Source organism: Eleutherodactylus coqui, chromosome 3, assembly GCF_035609145.1.
Source record: "Eleutherodactylus coqui strain aEleCoq1 chromosome 3, aEleCoq1.hap1, whole genome shotgun sequence".
NCBI classification, from domain to species: Eukaryota; Metazoa; Chordata; class Amphibia; order Anura; family Eleutherodactylidae; genus Eleutherodactylus; species Eleutherodactylus coqui.
Window position 1 is genome coordinate 272435266 of NC_089839.1, and position 20841 is coordinate 272456106.

Sequence of the window (20841 nt, forward strand, 5' to 3'; positions counted from 1 at the left end):
TTCCGTCAAACTCCGCCACTTTTTGTAGACACTTCTAAAAAGTGGAGAGAGAGGAGTAGCATCTGTTGTTTTCGGTGCAAATCAATAGTAAACTTGTCTACATTGATTTGTGCTAAAAAAGGCTTAACTTGCACCAGAATTCTGGTGCAACATCAGAAATAAACGTGTCCAATTCTTGTTACATTTTATAGAATCTGTATATTGTTTGAATATCTAATAAGATGCAAGAGCAGAAGTTATACAAAAGGAAATAGATGAAGCATAGACAGAGAATAGATATATGACATAGGGAAAATGGACAAACAAAGATAATTATGACTTGATGGGTAAATACATTTAAGATAGAATGACATACATGTAGATATGATATGAATTGATTTGATATGGATCCGTGTAAAATAGGTTGATGTGAGATACAAATTAGATTTTTCCTTACACAATATTCTAATTTAGAAGTTCATAATTTAGTGGTAATTAAACTCCGACATCTTCTTCTTTTTCCAAATGGCAAGGATGCGATCACATGATCTAGTAAAGGCGATCAGTCCTGACGTTCACTAGTAGATTATAGTAACCCTATGTGGGGTCACATACACTTTTGTTTGGCTGATCTCTGAAGCAGGGGATACATAAAGCAACATAAACCAGTTGTGTAATATCATGGATTTACCAGCATATATAGGTCCTTGCCACTCTCGCACTCAGGCATTTTTTATAGCGTTTAGCGTGGCATTTAAAACACCCGCTAGAAACGCTGTACCGAGCCTATTGATTTCAATGGGGCTTCTCAGATGAGTGTTTTGTCCAGCATTTCTAACGTGATGCTTTTCGAATGCTCTCTGTTCCATTTTAGTGCATTTCAGCAATTGTTAATACACTACATCATCCATTGCAATGATGGGGTGCATCAAAAGCGCTGTAAAATGCTGCGTTCAAAAATGTGGCGTTTTTACTATTGCCTGTGTGAGACTAGCCTGGAAATGGTAGTTCTTGTTATATATTAGTGTTATTAATAGTACTGAAATCTGTATTAAATATAAAAGCTGGACTGTAAAGATCACCATCTAATCAGCTGGTTCTATCAGGAAGCACTACCGGTAGTTGTACACATTGCATCATAACTTCTTTTTGAGAGGGGCTTTGTATTACAGCACATTATATAAGAAAAAAATTATATTATATATAGTGTGTGTGTGTGTGTGTGTGTGTGTGTGTGTGTGTGTGTGTGTGTGTGTGTGTGTGTGTGTGTGTGTGTATATATATATATATATATATATATATATATATATATATATATAGTATCAATCATAGTTCAAACTAAGGGCCCTTTAAACAAGCCGATTCAACAAGAGTGATGTCACCACTAACTCATTGGCCCCTATGTAGCCTATTTAGACAGGTAAACATATGGTTGCCTCATTCAAACCAGAATCGTCCAGTTTTTCACCTTCATTGTATAAGTGAATGAGAAGGACTGAACGAGTAGCTGATGTAGACTTCAGATTTTGTGCACAGCTCCCCCACAGATGGAACCTGAGCTTCTTATTACATTTGCTGCACTTACAAACAGCACAAACTTTACTTAGACTGGTGGATGACATGTTGGTCAAAGTCAATCTACCCCAACTTTACCTGATGCAGCCTGCTTTACTCCTTGCTCTGCCATTTCCCATCACTTTGCCCTCCTATCCATAACCCTACCTCCTTTGTGGCTGAGCTGGTTTCCATCCACCATAAAGGTTATGAGACACACAAGTCTCCCACAAATATGAAACCCATTCTTTTGAATGGGTTCATACACATTAATGATGTTTTCCCGTGATGCGGGAAACACATCACTGCATGTCCTATCATTCTGCAATATCGTCCATTCTTTTCAATGGGGCTGACCAGGGACACAACTATAGGGGATGCGGTTGCACCCGGGCCCAGGAACCTTGGGGGGCCCATAAGGCCTCTCTTCACCATATAGGGAGCCCAGTACTATGAATAAAGCATTATAGCTGGGGGCCCTGTTCCAGGTTTTGCATTGGGGCCCAGGAGCTTCAAGTTGCGCCTCTGGGGCTGACGACAGCAGTGCTGGTCCCATTGAAAGCAATGGGGGAATTCCGCCATTCTGTGATATCCACGCTGGGGGATTCCTTCAGCCCCGCAGTGATGCGACGTTGTTTTCACATGAAAACACATCACATCCACGGGGCTTTCACATGGTGGCAAGTGCAATATCGGGCCATGAATTAGTGTGAACGAGCCCTAAATGAGAAGAAAATGGGGCATATTTACTTACATGTCATATGCTTTTCTAAGTAAAGTTTGCACTAACTAAGGACTCTTTTACGTGGGCCAAGAAATCGTTCAGATCTCCACGATCAGCGGGAATGGGAATTACTATCATTCAGTCTAAATGCATGCATGACTGAATGACGAATGATAAATTCATTTGGCATTCAGTTTCTGCATACATAAAAACTAGAGATGAGCGAACCTACTCGTTGCGAGTAATTACTCGATCGAGCACCGCGATTTTCGAGTACTTCCATACTCGGGTGAAAAGATTCGGGGGGTGCCAGGGGGTGGGGGAGGCGTGGCGGAGCGGGGGGTAGCAGCGGGGAACAGGGGGGAGCCCTCTCTCTCTTCCTCTCCACCCCCCCCCCCCACTCCCGGCTGCAACCCCCCCACTCACCCACGGCGCCCCCCGAATCTTTTCGCCCGAGTATGGAAGTACTCGAAAATCGCGGCGCTCGGGCGAAAAAGGGGCGTGGCCGAGTACACTTGCTCATCTCTAATAAAAACTGATCGACGATCGGCCCGCGTGAACAGTCAATCGCTCCTCTATGAATAACTGCCAGTAAAGTGTGAATGGAATGATCCCTGGCCCACTTGGACTTGCAGAGGAACAATCATCACTTTATTGTGCTTTAGGACACATCCAGCTGCTGCAGAACCTCATAATAAACCGTCTAGCTTCTGCACATCTATTTAAAAAGAGAAGAGCTTTATGATCTGCGGGATGGCTTCACCCTCTCAAATGGTCAAAAAGTGCTTAAAGGGGTTTTCCAGGGAAATTCTACTGATGACCTATCCTCGAGATGGGTCATCAATAGTTGATCGGCTGGGGTCCACTGCTCTGTACCCCAGCCAAGCAGCTGATCGGATGCCCGCTGTTTGTGCCACAACACACGGGTATGGAGTGGAAGCTATTGCTCCCACAATTATGTGGTGGCCAGCACTTGTAACTGAAAATGCAACTCACATTGATTTTATTGCCAGTTGTGTCTGCAATTCCAATCACCAGCCTTTACACAAGGGTCGGCGCAGTAGTTTCCGCTCTATACCCCTGTGTGTTGCAGCGCTGACAGTAGGCACCTGATCTGTTGATTGGCCGAGGTCTCGCTTAGCGGACCCCAGTCGATCAAATAATAATGACTTATCTTAAAGATACAGTAGGTCAGTGATTCCGAATTGGTGTGCTGCGGATTGATCATTCAGTCCACCGTGAAAAATCCTGGAGGGCCGCTCATGTCTCAGTAGTGGCTGCTGCAGGCATCCCCCTAAGCCTCTAGTCTCCATGGTGGCCGGATTAGGCTATAAAGTATTCTTAAAAACCGCAAAAAACAGTGCACTCACCTCCTGCGCTTTTTCGCTGGTCCGATCCTGCCGGTTGTACAGCCATGTGGTATGTAGCTGCTGTGGCCAATTGGACACAGCAGTCACATGTGCCCGTGCAACCCAGAAGTCAGGAAGGACCGCCGGAGCGGAGCAACTTAGACCGCAAAGGAGGTGAGTATATTGTAGGACTTTTAAAAAAAAAAAATTTATACAGCATAAGAGAGTCCGGGGGAGTATTATTATTATTGTTGGGGATAAGGGAGAGTGTTTTTACTGATGGTGGGATACAAAAGGCAGCATTATTACTGACGAGGCAATAATGGGGAACACTATTCATGATGGGACAATAAGGGGGATCCTTATAACTAACAGGGGGAACAAAGGACAGCATTATTAACAGGACAACAAGGGGCAGCATTTTTAATAATGGGGCAACACTCAAGGGGATTATTAATGACTAGGAAAGAAAGGGAGCATTTTTAAGGATTGGGCAATAAGGGGGAGCATTATGTGTGAAAGGGCATAAAAGGGGGACACTATTACTACTGGAGCCACTGAGAGGGACAATATTACTAATGGGACCACTGAGAGGGGGCGCTCTTACCACTCGGTCCACTGAGGGGGTGCTCTTAATATAGGAGTCTCTGGAATAACAGAGGTAAAACCATATATCATGATAAGCTACGCACCTAGCCATGCCCCCTGACCAAACCTCATTTTTGATCGGCATGTCCTGCCCTAACATTTTTTCCCCAGGGGTGCCCCGAGGCTGAAAAGTATTTTCCTAGAAAGCCCCTTTTTAATGACTTCATATTCTTCCTTATTCATCATTTTCAGTAGGTGGTAGAGTATTGTGTACAAGGGCGTAACTATAGGGGATGCGGTTGCACCCGGCCCAGGAGCCTTAGTGGGCCCATAAGGCCTCTCCTCTCCATATAGGGAGCCCAGTACAAGGAATAAAGCATTATGATTGTTACAGGTTTTGCATTGGGGCCCACGAGCTTCAAGTAACACCTTTGGGGTAGAGTATTGTGTATATGTGTAGCACCTATGGAAAACATTTCCATTGGACCTAACACTATAGAATTACCCTGTTTTCCTGCCATTCCTATGCAGCCAGCTGGTTCCCTGGCCGCTGTCTGTATAGATTTCTACATGATGTCCGTACGGGCGACACAGCATTTGAACAGTCGTCGTCTGGAGACTTACCTAACATCACGTATGTAGAACACATTGTGAGGCATTGATTTGCCCACAGATTTTTCATGTGAACCAACTTTGTACTTTTTGTATCTATAGTGTCAAACATTGCAGGCACACAGTGGGGGGGATTTATTAATTCGACTGTGACAGAACTCTGGGGTCAAAAAGATGCAATTTTAGAGGAAGTGGGTTTTTGTACAAAAAAATTACTTTTTGCTATTTTATTCCACATCTGTCAACTTTTTGAAAAGTAGGCAAGGCTTGTAGGGAGGGGGGGGGGGCAGCTACAGCTCAACATATTTATTATATTTTCAGCCAGAAATTAACATAAATTATAGCCTAAATCAAGCCAGCTCATAGCTGGGGTAGATTTGCTTGTCGGACGCATGGGACAACCAGAGATCTGCATTAGTTATTGAAAGGCATGCAACTTTTAGGCCGGTTTCACACTGGCCAAAAAATCACGCAAATATCTCACGATGTGACAGCGCTACAAATCGCATGTATGTGAAGAAAAAATGCTTTCCAATCGGTTCCTTCACATTAGCGATGTTTTGTAGGCTGCTACATCGCGAGAAAAAAAATCGCGGATTGCTAAATATTACTGCGACTTGCAAGGCTTTGTAGCCCATGTTTCCCTATGGAGCCTTCCTATGTGTTGCATTTAGAGATGAGCGAACGTGTTCTTAACGAACACTTACGCACCCGGACACCGGCTTTACCGAGGACTTCAGTGTCCGCGCGTAAAGATTCGGGGGGCGCCGGGGGGCGGGGAGAGGCGCGGCGGCGCGGGCGGCAGCAGCGGGGAACAGGGGGGAGCCCTCTCTCTCTCCCTCTCCCCCCCCACTCCCCGCCGCACCCCCCCGCGCTGCCACGGCGACCCCCGAACTTTTTTCGCCCGAGCACGGAATTGCTCGCAAAGTTCGGTGTTCGGGCGAAAAGGGGCGGAGCCGAACACGTTCACTCATCTCTAGTTGCATTGCATGAAAATCCAGTTTACGTGCAATTCGATTCTACTTTTATAGTAGAAAATCCTACTGTAAAAGCCCAAAATTAAACCCTAGCTGCAGAAAAAAAAAGAATACATCACCTAACAGGCGCCGTCTCTCCTGAAGCTCCGGCAGACTTGCTGGAAGTTTTCCCTCAGCGCTTCCTAGTTTGGAAGTTCAAAATCCACGTCTCCAGGAAGCGCTGTCTGTCATTGGTTCTCGAGCGCCACAGCTCAGCAAATCATGAGCCAGCACTCAATGAACCAATCACAGCCATTCAATGAAGCTGACAGTGCCTGTTAGGTGATGTTTTTTTTTTGTTTTTTTTTCCTGCAGCTAGGGTTTATCTTTGGGGTAGGGATTATATTTCAAGCCCCCCACCCCCTCAAAAATCCTGGCAAAAGAGCGCTACTAAATTGCGTGTCTGTGTAGCACCACGTGCAACTTTGTAGCGACACAAAATCGCAATGTCACCACAAGAAAATGCAGCAATATCGCACAGATGTGATTTTCTCGTGGCGTTATCGCTATCGCCTGTGTGAAAGAGGCCTAAATTAGGTGACTTTTACTACAGCGCAGCTTATATTAAGACAGCTGTAGGAAACGAGTCTTGATAAATTCTCTCTAATATGTACAAAACGTACAGCTTTATTGTCCATTTAGAGAATACTCTTCTAGCATACTCCATCACTGAGGTATTCTGTTCTAGAGGCATTGCTTCTATGAGTGAAGATGGTGCCTCATCAATGCACCCATGGTGGCATACTGTTACTTGGACCAGTGTTTCATCCGACAGTCTAAGTAAATAATGTTCCTGTGACAAATGTATTAAGAGGTGCAAGCCTCCTATTACATTTATTGCAACACCTCTGAGCATGAGATGGAAACCTACACCAGCTATGAACGGGAGTAGGTTTCTGCTAGAATTACACAGGTTTCTGGTGTAAACTATAGTAAATCTGTGCAAGGCTTAACCACAATTTTCAAAAAGTTGTGGGACTCAGAGTAAAACTCCAAGGAGTTGCAATTTTGATGTACGCCCAACATTTTCAAATTGTGGGCAAAAGAATGCATTATATATAATTTACACACCCCAGAATGCCTATGACTGCACATGTGCAATATGTGGTCCACGCATGTGACATTCTTATGCAACTATTAGAACCAATGGTTTCCTATGGAAATTTTCAGATGAAGTAATTTTAGTTGCGCAAAAAAAAAATCAAATCGCACCTAAAAAGATAGGACATCAGTGACTGAAATTCAGCAACTGAAATTCCCTGCTGCACAAAATATAGCCTCTGACTTATCTTTGGTGCACACAGCGCAGATGCCTCCATAGTCTTCTATGGGAGACTATGCGAGCCGGCCGTAAAAGGGAGATGAAGGGATTCTTCAGCAGTGGGGCTAGAGGGGTCCGCCTGCAGGGGAGATGGAGGGATTCCCCAGCAGCTCAGCTGGAGGGCTTCCTCTGCAGGGGATAAGGAGGGATTCCCCAGCAACGCAGCTTGGGGAATTCCCCTGCAGGGGATGTGGAGGGATTCCCCAGCAGCTCATCTGGAGGGCTTCCCCTTCCGGGGATATAGAGGGATTCCCCAGCAGCGCAGCTTGAGGAGTTCCCCTGCAGGGGAGATAGAGGGATTCTCACCTGAAGGGAAACCCCTCCAACCGTGCAACTGGGGAATCCCTGCATCTCCCCTGCAGGGGAACCCCTCCAACTGGCTGAGATGAAGGGAGTCCCTGGTGATGGGGGAAAACCCCAGGGAGATGAAGGGAAGCCCTGGGGGACCCCATCATCTTCCTCTACAGCAGCACATATTTTCAGCACCTCCTGTTCAGTGAGGAAAGATCATGCCTAAAGCTTGGGACTTCAGCATGGAAAAATTGTCAACGCCTGTGTGAATGAGCCCTTAGTCAATAGAAGTGCATCACCAATAGAGATGAGCGAGCACTCTCAGTTAAGGCAGATACTCGGACGAGCATCGATCTTCTCGAGTAACTGCATACTCGTCAGAGCAAATGCAGGGGGGGGGGGGGGCAGCGGGGGGAAAGTGAGAGAGATCTCTCTCTCTCCCACCTGCGACGCTCGCTCGAGTATCTGCCTTAACCGAGCATGCTCGCTCATCTCTAATCACCAACTGTAGTCAGTTTAACTTCAGAGTTCTTGCCATCTATTGCCTTGACTCCTCTCATCATCCAGGGCGCAGGTCCCCAGTGCACAGAGCTGTGTAAAAATGTGCTATTTCGGCAATGTAACTTTCCATAGATTATATGTATCAGAGCTACACTGACCAAATAGTCTCAAGGAATAATGTGGGAAATATTTAAGTTTAACTTGACTGTTTTGCTGTGGTATATGGAATTTTCATGGTAAAGCGAATTACGTATTGGCGATTTTCTTAAATGGCAATTTACTAACATAACACCATTACATCAAACTCTCCTCTTTAGCTTCTGAAAATATGTCTAAATCTGTTATTAATTCTAAGAAATGAAAGAGACAACCTCAGCAAATAAGGGAAATGAAATAGAAGTATCACTCCACCATACTCCTCTACAAAGTGTGGGAAGATGAAGGGGTTAACAACTGCCAGACCTACCTCTTAAACAGTCCTTTTACATGGGATGATTGTTGGATGCTCAAGGGTCCGACAGTTGGCCCAATGATTATCGCTCCTGTGCTTTCACGTAGGAGCAATAATTATTCAGTGAATGGAGGCATAGTGCGCTGGAGATCGCTTCTAGCCCGCCTCCATTCACAGTAAACAGGCAGTTATTCGTGGATGGCTGCTGCCTGTTCACACAGGCCAGTTGTTTGATTTTTATGCCTGAATAAACTGAACAACAAACAATAAGCAGATATCATTCGTTCTTTAGTCACTGGCAGCGTTTACACTGAACAACTATCATTCAGTTTCACGCAACCTAGTGAGAAACTGAACGATAACCGTTCCGTGTTAAAGGGACCTTACAGACCAGAGAGGGTGGACCTGCTGTGTACAGAAACTGCATGTAAGAGGTTGGCCTATGAAAGTAAATTATCCCCTATTCATAGGATAGGGGATAACTGGCTTATCTGTGGGGGTCCGACTGCTGGGACCCCAACCAGTCATAAGAACAGTGAACCCAAAGATGTCTGAAGGTCCCAGGAAGTGGTGAGCACACATGCACACTACTGCTTCATTCATTTCAATGGTGTGAAGTGCAAGTACAAAAAGACTGATGAAATGGCGCAACCTTTCTGCAAATAAACCGGTGGAGTCTGGTGGATGGATGACTAACATTTCTTTTATTGGATTATATTAAAAGCCAACATATAAAACACATTCTGCGGCATTAAATCCCCTTCATCAGTTGAGCTGAGGTAAACTGTTACTGCGGCAGGGGGAGCCGAGCGCAGGGTGCTGCCAAGGGCAGGAAAAGTGCCGCCTATCCATCCACATGACTGAGGTTCACGCGCGGAACGGTGGCACCATTTTACCCGTCTTTTTGTATTTTCACATCACATTGATCATAACACACGGCTTCTGCAGGGAGATTTTCTTCACCTATCCGGTCTTCTAGCTTCAGTTATACTACGTGGGCAATATATCCATCAGGAACCATCTGGGCTTACTCCACCTTTTCCCTCACTATCATTCATTTCAATGGGACTGACAGAGATAGCCAAGTTTAAGTGCTCAGCTATCTGTGGCAGTCTTATTGAAATTAATGGAGTGACAGTGCACATGAGAAACTACCGGATAGTGGATAGGGAATAAGGCCTTTCATGGGACAACCTCTTTAAGGGTATACAAAATGTTCAGTGCACATAGCCTGTCATTTCTAAAGATCTTGATGGTCTGTGAATTGATGCCTGAACCTTTGGAAATAAAATTGTGTAAAAGCCAGCTTTTTCCTAGTTTTATTATTTGGGTAGTTTTGTTTGTATATGGTATAGTAGGGCATGGGTAAAGGACAGTTTCTAAGGACACAGGACTGGACCAAAAGGTTTTGATGAATGCTACCCCAGCCCTTGGCAGGTTTTTTGGGTAGGACTTAAGGGACCATAGCTCACCCGCACATTGGGAAAGGCTCCAGGTCTATGCAATGTTCTAATTATGTTTACCACCTGTCTGCTCCAGGGGCTGTAAGATGATGCATCACTATGCCATATTGTGCTGCCAAATGAACTCTTTAATGCAAATGAATGAAACAGTTCATAAGACACACAGTGCAAGTCCCTATACTTTAGAGCTCGTGGATCGAAGGCTGCAGGTCCTCAAAAAACTGAATTTACGCGAGTGCTTTTATACACGTCCGAAAAAGATAGTTTTGGTTCTATCTTTTGACCGATATATGCTGGCGGCTCCCATAGACTCCTATGGGAGCTGGAAAAATAGGGAGGTGCAGGTGGTTTAGCAGCATCCAACAAAGGGAAAAGCTTATAGGTGCCTTTTTTTAGCCATGTAAACTAATTCGAGGGTTTATGCTGAGTGAGGGATTTCTTGGCTGTGGCGTATTTTTTCACTAATGCATCGCAACCAGCAGTATGAATGGACAAGAAAACACTAATTTAGCTCAAGACTTAATCATGTCATTTCTCCATCACGCAATTTAACGGCGGGTGACCGCAAAAACGCATATGCTCGTGTGAAGGAGCCAATATACGCACAATCCCCCAGGTACAGATCCTACATAAAAAAATAAAGAATTGTAGAGGGAAAATGACAAGGAGTGACATAGGTCCCCCTTCTACACAAGGTATAGTTTTGTTTTTGGAGCACTACATGGTAACACTTAAACATAGAGCATCAATAGAAAGTTTTTTTCCATTACGCCATTCAAGCTAAGGCCAGTTCTGATTGTGTGAAGAGGTATAAAAAGGGTGGGGGCTACTGTTATGATTTTTCTCTGGGACTCCCTTTCTTCTATGTACACCTCGGTTAATTTATATGATAACCCCAGGGACAGTAGTGACTGGACAATCACAATCCCTGTTTTTAAATAACCAATTAGATCTAGCGTTTCTATCGCAGATAACCATTTGCTTTCATACTTTGATGCTGCTATCCTTAAAAACTCTGGTTTGGTACTTAAGGAAAAAAACTGACACCAAATTGGCTCTGCACCTTATAAAGGAAAAGGCTGTTCCCAGGGACTTGAGTTCAATATGGCTGATATGTAATGTACCTTTTAAGAAACCATATTGTTCTTTTAATTTCTTGCACTGTACAGATAAGAGCTAAAGTATAATTTACTCCTACATAATGAGAAATAATGGGACATTTATCCTATTCCTGTACATAGGCAATGAAAAATAATTAGAGAAATTGGAAAAAAACCTTAAAGTTCAGAAAATGTTACTTTCTGTGATACAATTTAATGGAGGGTGGAATGGAGAGCGTTCAGGTAACAATCTGTGACCAGGTGACACCATGTTCTTCTCTAGTAAATAAGAAGACTAGTTTGTGCCCTGGCAGCCTCCTCTGCTCCTCTCTATACAGTATGTGCATTCACATACAGATGTACACCAATCTGCCAATCCATTAGCATATTGCAGCCTTTCATAGAAAGTATATGCTTACTGCACAGTATTTAATACTAGGCAAAATCCTATTTACAGATAAACAGCAGCATTTTCTTAAGATGTATTTCTGTTCCACATCTTTCAGTGTCTGGAAGATTTTCCTCTAATTCTTTTGTAGCAGATCTTGGGGGCTTGGTGAGATTATGATCTGACCTTAATCCTAATCCCTCATTGCCCTGGGGACCTATAAGGAACTGGTAGGCAATGTGTCATCTCAGATTTATCTTCTAGAACACTGTTACAAAATTTCAGTGCAATTTTGGTTCAGACAAGTTAAATTAGCTCTAATTGCTATAATCGACTCTCCCTTATATATTGCTTTCAGTTGGTTTACATTGTAATCAGTGAAGATGGACGATGGTTACATAGTATACAGTTTTTTTTTTTTTGTGGATATTCCTTTTAAAATTCAGGAAAAAATACATAGATTGTCTGCTCTACATGTCTAAATGCAGGTTTTCCTTTTCTTTTTCCCCCACGTAAAGGGGTCTGCCCTGGTGGCAGATTCAATGTAAAATGACAGAATGATTTTAGTATTCAGTCAGTTGGAAACATTGTAACAATAAACATTTGTAGCTAAACAATTGGAGACTGTAAACCAAACATGTTGAGATGCTAACAAAAATCTATTGAGCATGTTTTGGCAATAGTGTTGTACCATATTACTCATTAAAGGGGCTAGCTCAACCTGACGGCACCTTTCCATATGTCCTAGACATTTGGATAGAGTCGCTCAGTATGGACCCCCTGCATAACCCAGAGAAGAATTCTGCTAATTTTGTTCTGGGTTAAATTCCACTGATTTGAATATCCACATATAGTCCTATATTTCCCCTTTATTGATTGCTGTCTGTGATGAGACCCCTCCTTTAGTAAATACGACAAGGACCAGGCATCATACATGTACAACACCTGGTTGTGGCCATTAATCCCCTGCTGCACTTGGGTTTAATGGGAACCTGTTGGATGTCAACTGGCACCAAAGTGTAAAGCAAGATCTCAACAGCATTACTAAAGCAAGCTATCAACAGCATTACATGCAGGTATCAAGTTGAAGGGAGTGATTTGCCACAAACATTATTTTGATAGCTCAAAAAAAGTTAGGTCCATTCAAACACCATGTGCGCAAAATTACTAAAATGTGTCAAACTATTTAGGACCAAAACACTCTATCAGGCAGTTAAAGTCAGACCCTTTCTTGTTTAACCTTCAACTGTAGACATGATTTGTTACACTTCCATGGGGTCTCACGGTTTCCTATATATTGTGGTTGACCTTTTTCACAATAATGAACTGGATATTTACAAAAACTTGCTTTTATTAATTTTCAGGTTATAAGTAATTAAAAAACATGTAGAAATAATCAACTTTTATTTATATATTTTAGTAATGTTACATAATAAAGAACTATAGGAACTTTTCCGTCTAAATTGACGACACAACCTCCTCTTGTACTGGTCTTGTCGCAATTAAAACAAAAGTTACTGAGCAGTTCAATCAAAGTGAGGAAGTGGTGAAATACGTAATTCTCAAAAAATCTAAAATGGGGCGGCGGGGGGGGGGGTCTATGAGCCTCCACATCCACAGTTAAACGTTAACTTGAAAGATTGGGAGTGCAAGCTTATTGGGAGGAGCAAATCTAGGTGTTTCAAAAGTTTGCATTGCCTAGCAGCACTTGCTGCTGCTAAACTCCCCCCTCCTTCCTTTGCCGCCCGGCTCTCATACACTTCCATAGGAGTCTATTGAGTCTCCAGTGTTAGTCCATCAAAAAATAGGCCAACACAGGAAAAAGACATGTCCTATCTTTTAGCGCACCAAGAAAGCTCGGTGTTGAAATAACGCGCCTATCTTCTATCTTTTAACAACTTAATTTTTACGGGCATCCAAAAATCAGGAAACCATTGGTTGCTTTAGATGCGATTTTTTTGAAGCGTCTACATCGTGTCAGAATGAACGAGCCTTTAATGTGTGTGTTACCGTGTTTCCCTGAAAATAAGACAGTGTCTTATATTAATTTTTGTTCAAAAAGATTTAACTTTTTTACATGTATAGCTGCCTGGACACTATTTAAATGGACTTTTTTAATTAACTGTTAGCAGGGCTTAATTTTGGAGTAGGGCTTATATTTCAAGCATCCTCAAAAAGCCTGAAAAATCATTTTGCATCCTCAAAAATTCTGGAAAATCATGCTATGTCTTATTTTCGGGGAATGTCTTATTTTCAGGGAAACAGGGTATGTGTGCAGTTTATTACTGCATTGCAAAAATACATATAGAGCAATAGAAATGCGCAGAATGCTTGTCATATCGTGGCCAAATATGTACGTCTATGGCCGGCTTCATGCTTAAACGCGTGTTTTTATTATGTATACTACAGCTCATTAGTTTCTATTCGCCACAAATAAGGCAATTGAACATAATTTTTACTCATACACATTGGTTACAAATAAATTGAGCCTTGATTTCCTTCAAGTTTGCTCCATGTATCCATCCTCACAGTATGTATTTGCCTAAATAAATCCATATTCACTACATACTAGCCTCTTTTGTTCACTTCTGAATCCACGACCATAGAAGAGCCTATGTAAAGCTGCACACTCTGCAGCAGTGGAAATAAGATGATCAGTGGCCATGGGGTTCATGCTGTCATCCAAGTACATCAATAAGGATCTTTCTACTTTTCCTATTTCCATACATGAGCCCAGAGGCATAACTTGAAGCTCCCAGGCCCCGATGCAAAACTTGGAACAGGGCCCTGAACTATAATGCTTTACTTATAGTACCAGGTTCCCTATATGGAGAAGAGAGGCCTTATGGGCCCCCTAAGGCTCCTGGGCCCGGGTGCAACCGCATCCCCTGCATCCTCTATAGCTACTCCCCTGCATGAGCCCCTTCCCAGCTAAGGTCCCTGTAATCCGTTCTTGCAACAGAGCTGGAAATTTGGGGCAGGTCTATATACTGACAATAAATGAGAAGTGTTACAGTAAAGCTGGGGGTGTATTTATTTCCAATGCATTAATGGCTTCTTGCTTTTGCTCTTTCTTTTTAGAGATTCCTCGCTGCTCAGGATGCAATGAGCACATATTAGATAAATTCATCCTGAAGGTTCTGGATCGTCACTGGCACAGTGCATGCCTTAAGTGCTGCGAGTGCCAGGTACCACTGGCTGAACGCTGCTTCTCTCGGGCTGGAAATGTTTACTGTAAAGACGACTTCTTCAAGTGAGTTCCAAACCTTTAATCACATTGCAGCATCTCTGAATATTTATACATAGACTTTTCCGTCTACTCCTTTTGCTATTATGCTGTAATCTGTCCACTTATTGTCTGATCCAAAATCTTACTGCATTTTTATGATTCGAAGCTTGTATTTTGTGATCTGCATTGCGTACATTGGAAGTGGTTTCTTGTTCATTGGCTCATATAGACCATTATAGATTTAGAAATTCTGTATATGGATTAGGGCTATTTACATAATACATGGAAGAAAATGAGAAAGTCTAGGGAGAAACACTACAAAAAAAAAAAGTCCCATAAAAGGAGTTGTCGAAGTTGGCCGAAACTTTCTCTGTGATTGTAACATTGATATAAGTAAGTGATTACAATATCAGAGCAAAAGGATAATTTATTGTGGAAAACTGAGCATTTGAAGGGAGGCTCTAGTACCCTGTTGTACCGCCTCTAGCTTGGACAGAAGATGTGATACGTGTGGGCATAGAGGCTCTAGTAGCCTATTGTACCGCCTCTAACTTGGATATGGTGATATGGTGGGCATGAAAGCTCTGGTACTCTGTTTTACGGCCTCTAGCTTGGATACAAGATGTGATATAGGTGGGCATGGAAGCTTAAGTACCCTGTTGTACCACCTCTAGCTTGGATAAAAGATGTGGTACAGACGGGCATGGAAGCTCTAGTACTCTGTTGTACCATCTCTAGCTTGGATACAAAATGTGATACGGGTGGGTATGGAAGCTTTAGTACCCTGTTGTACCACCTCTAGCTTGGATGGAAGATGGGAAAAAGTGTGGTATGGAGCCTCTAGTACCCTGTGGTATCACCTCTAGCTTGGATGGAAGATGGGAAAAAGTGTGGTATGGAGCCTCTAGTACCCTGTGGTATCACCTCTAGCTTGCATACATGATGTGATACGAGCAGGCATGGAGGCTCTAGTACCCTGTTGTACCACCTCTAGCTTGGATACAAGATGTGATACAGGTGGGCATGAAAGCTCTAATACTCTGTTGTACCATCTATAGCTTGGATGCAAGATGGGATCCAGGTGGGCATGGAAGATTTAGTACCCTGTGGTACCACATCTAGGTTGGATACAAGATGTGATATGGGTGGGCAAGTATACAGGTTTCATATTGTATCCTGCAGCATACATTGTACTTTTGCTGTAACTGAGCCTCTAGATTGTACAACTTGTAGGCTGTAGAAGTTGGCATCCTAGATGATCCCATACATGTTCTGTTGGTGATACATCTGATGACCGGGCAGCCATGGAAGTGTGACAATGTTGTGGAGACATTCCTGTGACCCCCCCATGTGTGTGCGGCTGAGCATTATCCTGCTGGAAAATGCCTCTTGGAAGTCCTGCCATGAGAGGAACACATGTGGCTGCAGGATGCCCTGAACATATCGCTGAGCTGTCGTTGTCCCTCGTACCATTTCTTCAGTGCCTGCTTAAAGCTGAGAGACCCTGTAACCTACTTTTAGCCCTATTAGCTAAACTTATGGGATAAATGTAGGTGACCCACTGAGTCCAGGGATGTAAGGGTTATACTTACCTACTCTGTTGCTCCTCCCCTGTGTCAGCGCTAAAAGCCCCGACTCAATGTGTTGAGTAGCGCTAAGTAGTCCGCCCATTATAAATTAGAATTAATTATATAATGAGGCTCCCTTTAACCCTTTCCAATCCACTGTCTGACCTCTGAAGACATTATGATTTAAGGCTGTACAGCTCCGATGTCGGAAGACGTCCATCAGGGTTCTCTTACTGTATATTGCCAGCCTCTCTGCTGTCGGAGCCTATCCAATGTGTCACCTCATGCAGTACTGGCTTTAGCCAGCAGATAGCGCTGTTGTATAACGACAGAAAAAGAGTAAGCCCCCTAGGAAAACCAGGATACAAATTGGATTGGAAAGGGTTAACAAAGTTCTGTCTGCATTTGCACAACTTTTTCAGGTGAGCAGATATCTCACCATCATGTATTGTTTTTCCTTTACCGAACAGTATTATGCAGTACTGCCCTGTATGTTTTTTATTGATTTTACAGATTAGCCGAGCTTTGCGATCACCATGAATCCTTATATTCTATATGAGCTTACTATATGCACAGAGCTATTATTTGAGCACTGAAGGTATTTTCTAGCATTTTGAGGCATTCCTACTTAGATACTTTACAGCATTTTTTTCCTGTAGCCAACCTATGGATATTTAAGGACTTTTCTGTAGATCATTGATAAGTCAGCATCATGGACAACTTGGTATTATAGTATTTTATTATCGATGTTAGAGCTCCCCTTTAATATAGAGGTTCTGTGCTATAGTGTAACCAGGTTGTTGTACCACAATATATGAACATTCTAAACTTATAGGAACATTTCAAACTTGCTGTCCACTGCTTGTAATATGAAGTCTGTCTCTAGCAGTAAACACTGAGTCAGATTATAGTATGCAAGTAGGTGGGGTGGGGGTGTCTTTGCTTGTTGCTGTCAGATGCTGGCAATAGAAGTCTATAGAGAGGAGAGGGGTGGAGGAAGGAGACAGAGAGACTCAGTACTATATTCATAACTACACTATTTAGCACTGCTACTTCTCTGAGTATGAGAACTAGGGATATGCTAGCAGGAGCTCCTTCTCTCTGTGTGCTGTAGATGGGAGATATCATGGCAGTTAGTCTCCACCCACCAGCTCAGGGATAATAGAAAATAAGACATGGAGCCTCCAGATGGGAAAACTGGTGAAAAATTCCATATGCAAGTCACATAATGGCCATAAATAGTATTCCTCATCGAAACACATGGCAGTGTATTTTGAAAAGTCACCTGAAAGTGTGGGTACACAAACTTACAAATCTGGCCATTAAATGAATTAAAACCTGCATTTTTACCAGCTCCCACCCTCAACCCGCCACAATAAAAATCTATTAGCTGAAGCACCATCTTTGTATGTTTCACAGTTTCTCTCTCACTTGTCTCCTCCCTCTTTCCGCTTCTCTTCTTCATAGTCTTCTATGGGCAGCATGTAATCTTATATGTCAGTGAGCTCTTCATCTTGCCTGCTATGACGGATTTTGGCAGTTTTTCTAAATAAGTGCACAAGGAGTCTAAAGCCCCATTTACACACAATGATTATCGCTTAAAATTCATTAAAACTATGGCATATGAACAATAATCATTGCGTGTAAGCGCTGCCATCGTTCACTCTTCGGCTGATGATTTTAAGGTGAGCTTAAAATCCATCGTTCAGCTAGAGAGAGATAACACAAACCGCATGCTGTGTTCTGCATAGGAGTTGGAGATTACATTGTATTCTGCGAACATCCCTGCGAGAACAATGGAGCTGTGTGCAGAGCTCAGACCACATGCTGTGCGCAGCAAACAGCTTCCGGAGGCCATTTTACACGCCAATGAAGTTGATAAAGTTGTAATGGACATTAGTGTGCATTAACACTTTATGCAAAACGATTGCTAAAACTGTCAATCTTTCAATCATTTGAAAGATTGCCTTTGCGTGTTAATGGGCCTTAAGGGTAAAAAGAAGTATTTTTCTGATTAGCTGTTTTATAAAGTTTCACTTGTACTATTAAAAGGGTTTTAACTAGAAAACACATTTATCAATTATCCATAGAATAGGTGATAAAAGTGTGATAGGTGGGATCTCACCGCTGAGGTACCCATCAATCCCAAGATTGAAGGTCCCGTGTTCCCCTCTTCTGTCACTGTGGGCTGTCTGCACCCACCCACAGTGATGCCAGATTCAATGGATCTGTGGCCGAGCATGCAACAGCTGCTGCTATATTAATTTAATTGGGGCTAATGGAAACAGTGGCGTACAAGCACTTGGCTATCTCCAGCAGTCCCACTGAAAATGAATAGAGCAGCATCACGCATGTACAATCGCCACTCCATTTAATCCTCTCACTGCCGAGGGTGCAGTAAGGCCTCATGTCCACAGGCAGATTGGATTCCGTATGCGGGAGCCCGCAACGAAATCCCACCCTGCCCGCGGCCAAGGACCCTATTTTACCTGTGCGGGTCCTGTCCGGGTCTTCTGTGTGCTGTTCGAATCTTCTTTCTTCCTCACTGTGGATGTGTGCAGAAGTGCTGGCCGGCCGCTGCCCATGCGCAGTATTTTTTTTTGAACTCCTGCTTTCCTGCGGTATCGGCAGCCACGTCTGCAATTAAATTGCAGACAGGCTGCGGATCGGACGGCTCCCATTGACTTCAAAGCAAGCCGTCCATGGGGGATCCGCAGGGAAATAGAGCTTGCTGCAATTTGTTTTCCGAACCAAAGGGTCCCTAAAACAAATCTGTATGCTTTAATACATTTGCAGACACCGATGTTTCCCTATTGGCAGCTTGATTTGCGCATCTTCCGCGTGGATTCCGTAGATCAAACCCGCCCGTGGACATTGGACCTAAGCCTGCAGTGAAGAAGGGCGTGAACACAGGAGCCCCATTCTTGGGATTGGTGGGGGTCTCACCAGACTTTTAGCACTCTTTACTTACCAAAGTATTTTTTTAGTACAACCCCTTTCAGTTATGCAAAGTTTGTTGAAAGTGCAGTGCCTTGTTAAACTTTATTAGATGCGTCCTATAAAGCCATCAGGAGTAGAGAAGGCACCACTTGCACATTCTATACCTTTGTTAAGGCTAAAGACAACCAGGTCTACACTATGACTAAGGGCCGACTAAGGTCTGAACCGCATTAGAGATGCTTTTTCTGCTTATGATTGCTTTTAAAGGACACATCAATAAAGGTTGAAGATTTGATCCCACAAGCCAAGTATTGGACATTCTCCGTTTCAGATGATCCTGGTACTGCCTGCATGTCTGTGCATTGCTTGTATTGGGAGATACTGGTGAGCTGGACTTCCTCCACAGCGTATATGGATTATATGCAGTCACAGATAGTGAGGGGAGCTGTTTTGTTTTTTACTTTGCATTAAAATTGGAGGTGGAGGAATTTATGGGATTTTGCAAGAGCTGATACTCTAATCCTTGACATCAGATCCAACAATAAAAAAAATCTGTAATGTATTATTGTGCAAAATAATCAATAATATGGTCATTTACAGGATGAGCTTTCTATAGTCCATTTATTTTGTATAGTCACATTTGTCACATTTGTCTTATGGGTTGTTCTTCCAATTTCATTCTTTACATAACAATTCTGGACTTGCCCGCTGTAATACTGGGGGGCAGATTTGTATACTTACAGGCCGATCTGTATAGAAGGGATACATACATTGGGGTATATGTATTATGTTTTATAGCCAGTTTTCTTTTTGAAGTTTTCCAATGGGTTCCGCCGTTTTGTCAAGACATAGGCGGTGCCTAGTGTCAGGGGGTGTGGCTACATGCGGCCCATCAGGTTTACTACAATTTATGTCTGAAACTGGTGTAAATTCTAGCTGACACACCTGTAGGCTGCAGTCTGGCACACAGAGGGGCCATCAGGTGCAACAAATGTAGAGGCTTGTGACCAGTGTATGAAATGCCTCCTATGTACAAATCCCATTCAAATAGTTGCATATTCGGTCCTCAACGTCAACATTTGGGAACTAATTTCTTATATAATATCTGTTAGTTGTCTGCCCTTTCAATGAGGCCGCTTTCACATCTGTCTTGGAAACTCTGTTTTGAGGTTCCGTTGCAGATTAAGCCCAAAATACCAAAGAAAAAGTCCAGTAAAATGCTGAACAGCTGAGCAAAAACCAAGGGGGGCAATTCGGCGCTGTTCGGTTCTGTCATAAGACGGATCAGTTCAACCAGGGGATTCCCCTTTCCTGCTCCCATAACGGAGCCAGAAAATGGAACCCAGACGCTCATATGAAAGCAGCCTAACTCATTTATTCCACGTAACGTGGCTTCAGCTGGCAGCATGCCCACGGGTGATGCCATTACCACTGCATTCACTCATTGACTCTTAGTCAGTGTTGGACTGGAGCACCTAGGGTCCACCAGTGAAAGTGATTCTAGGGGCCCACCCTACAGCTATATGATAATCATACATATGTACTGCAGTGTATTAAAAGCGACCGTGCAATTGCATCTTCAAGTCCCCTTGTGAGATTAATATGTGTAAAAAAAAATATTCAATAAAGAGTAATTATATATTAATTTTTACACAAAAGAATAGCAAAAAAAATTAGTACAGCCACATTTGTAAAGACCCAAAACCGTGAATAGTGAACGCCATAAAAAATTCAAGCCAGACTTGTCATTTTTAGGCTAGCTTCACA

General features: G+C 43.1%; 1 protein-coding gene across 1 annotated transcript in view; it reads left to right on the forward strand.

The window, feature by feature from the left end:
* Window positions 1–20841, forward strand: part of LHX4 (LIM homeobox 4) — a 51769-nt gene that overhangs the window by 7111 nt on the left and 23817 nt on the right. The window contains exon 2 of the mRNA XM_066594750.1: window positions 14419–14590. Within this exon, the coding sequence (XP_066450847.1) occupies window positions 14419–14590 (172 nt within the window). The remainder of the gene's footprint in view (window positions 1–14418; window positions 14591–20841) is intronic.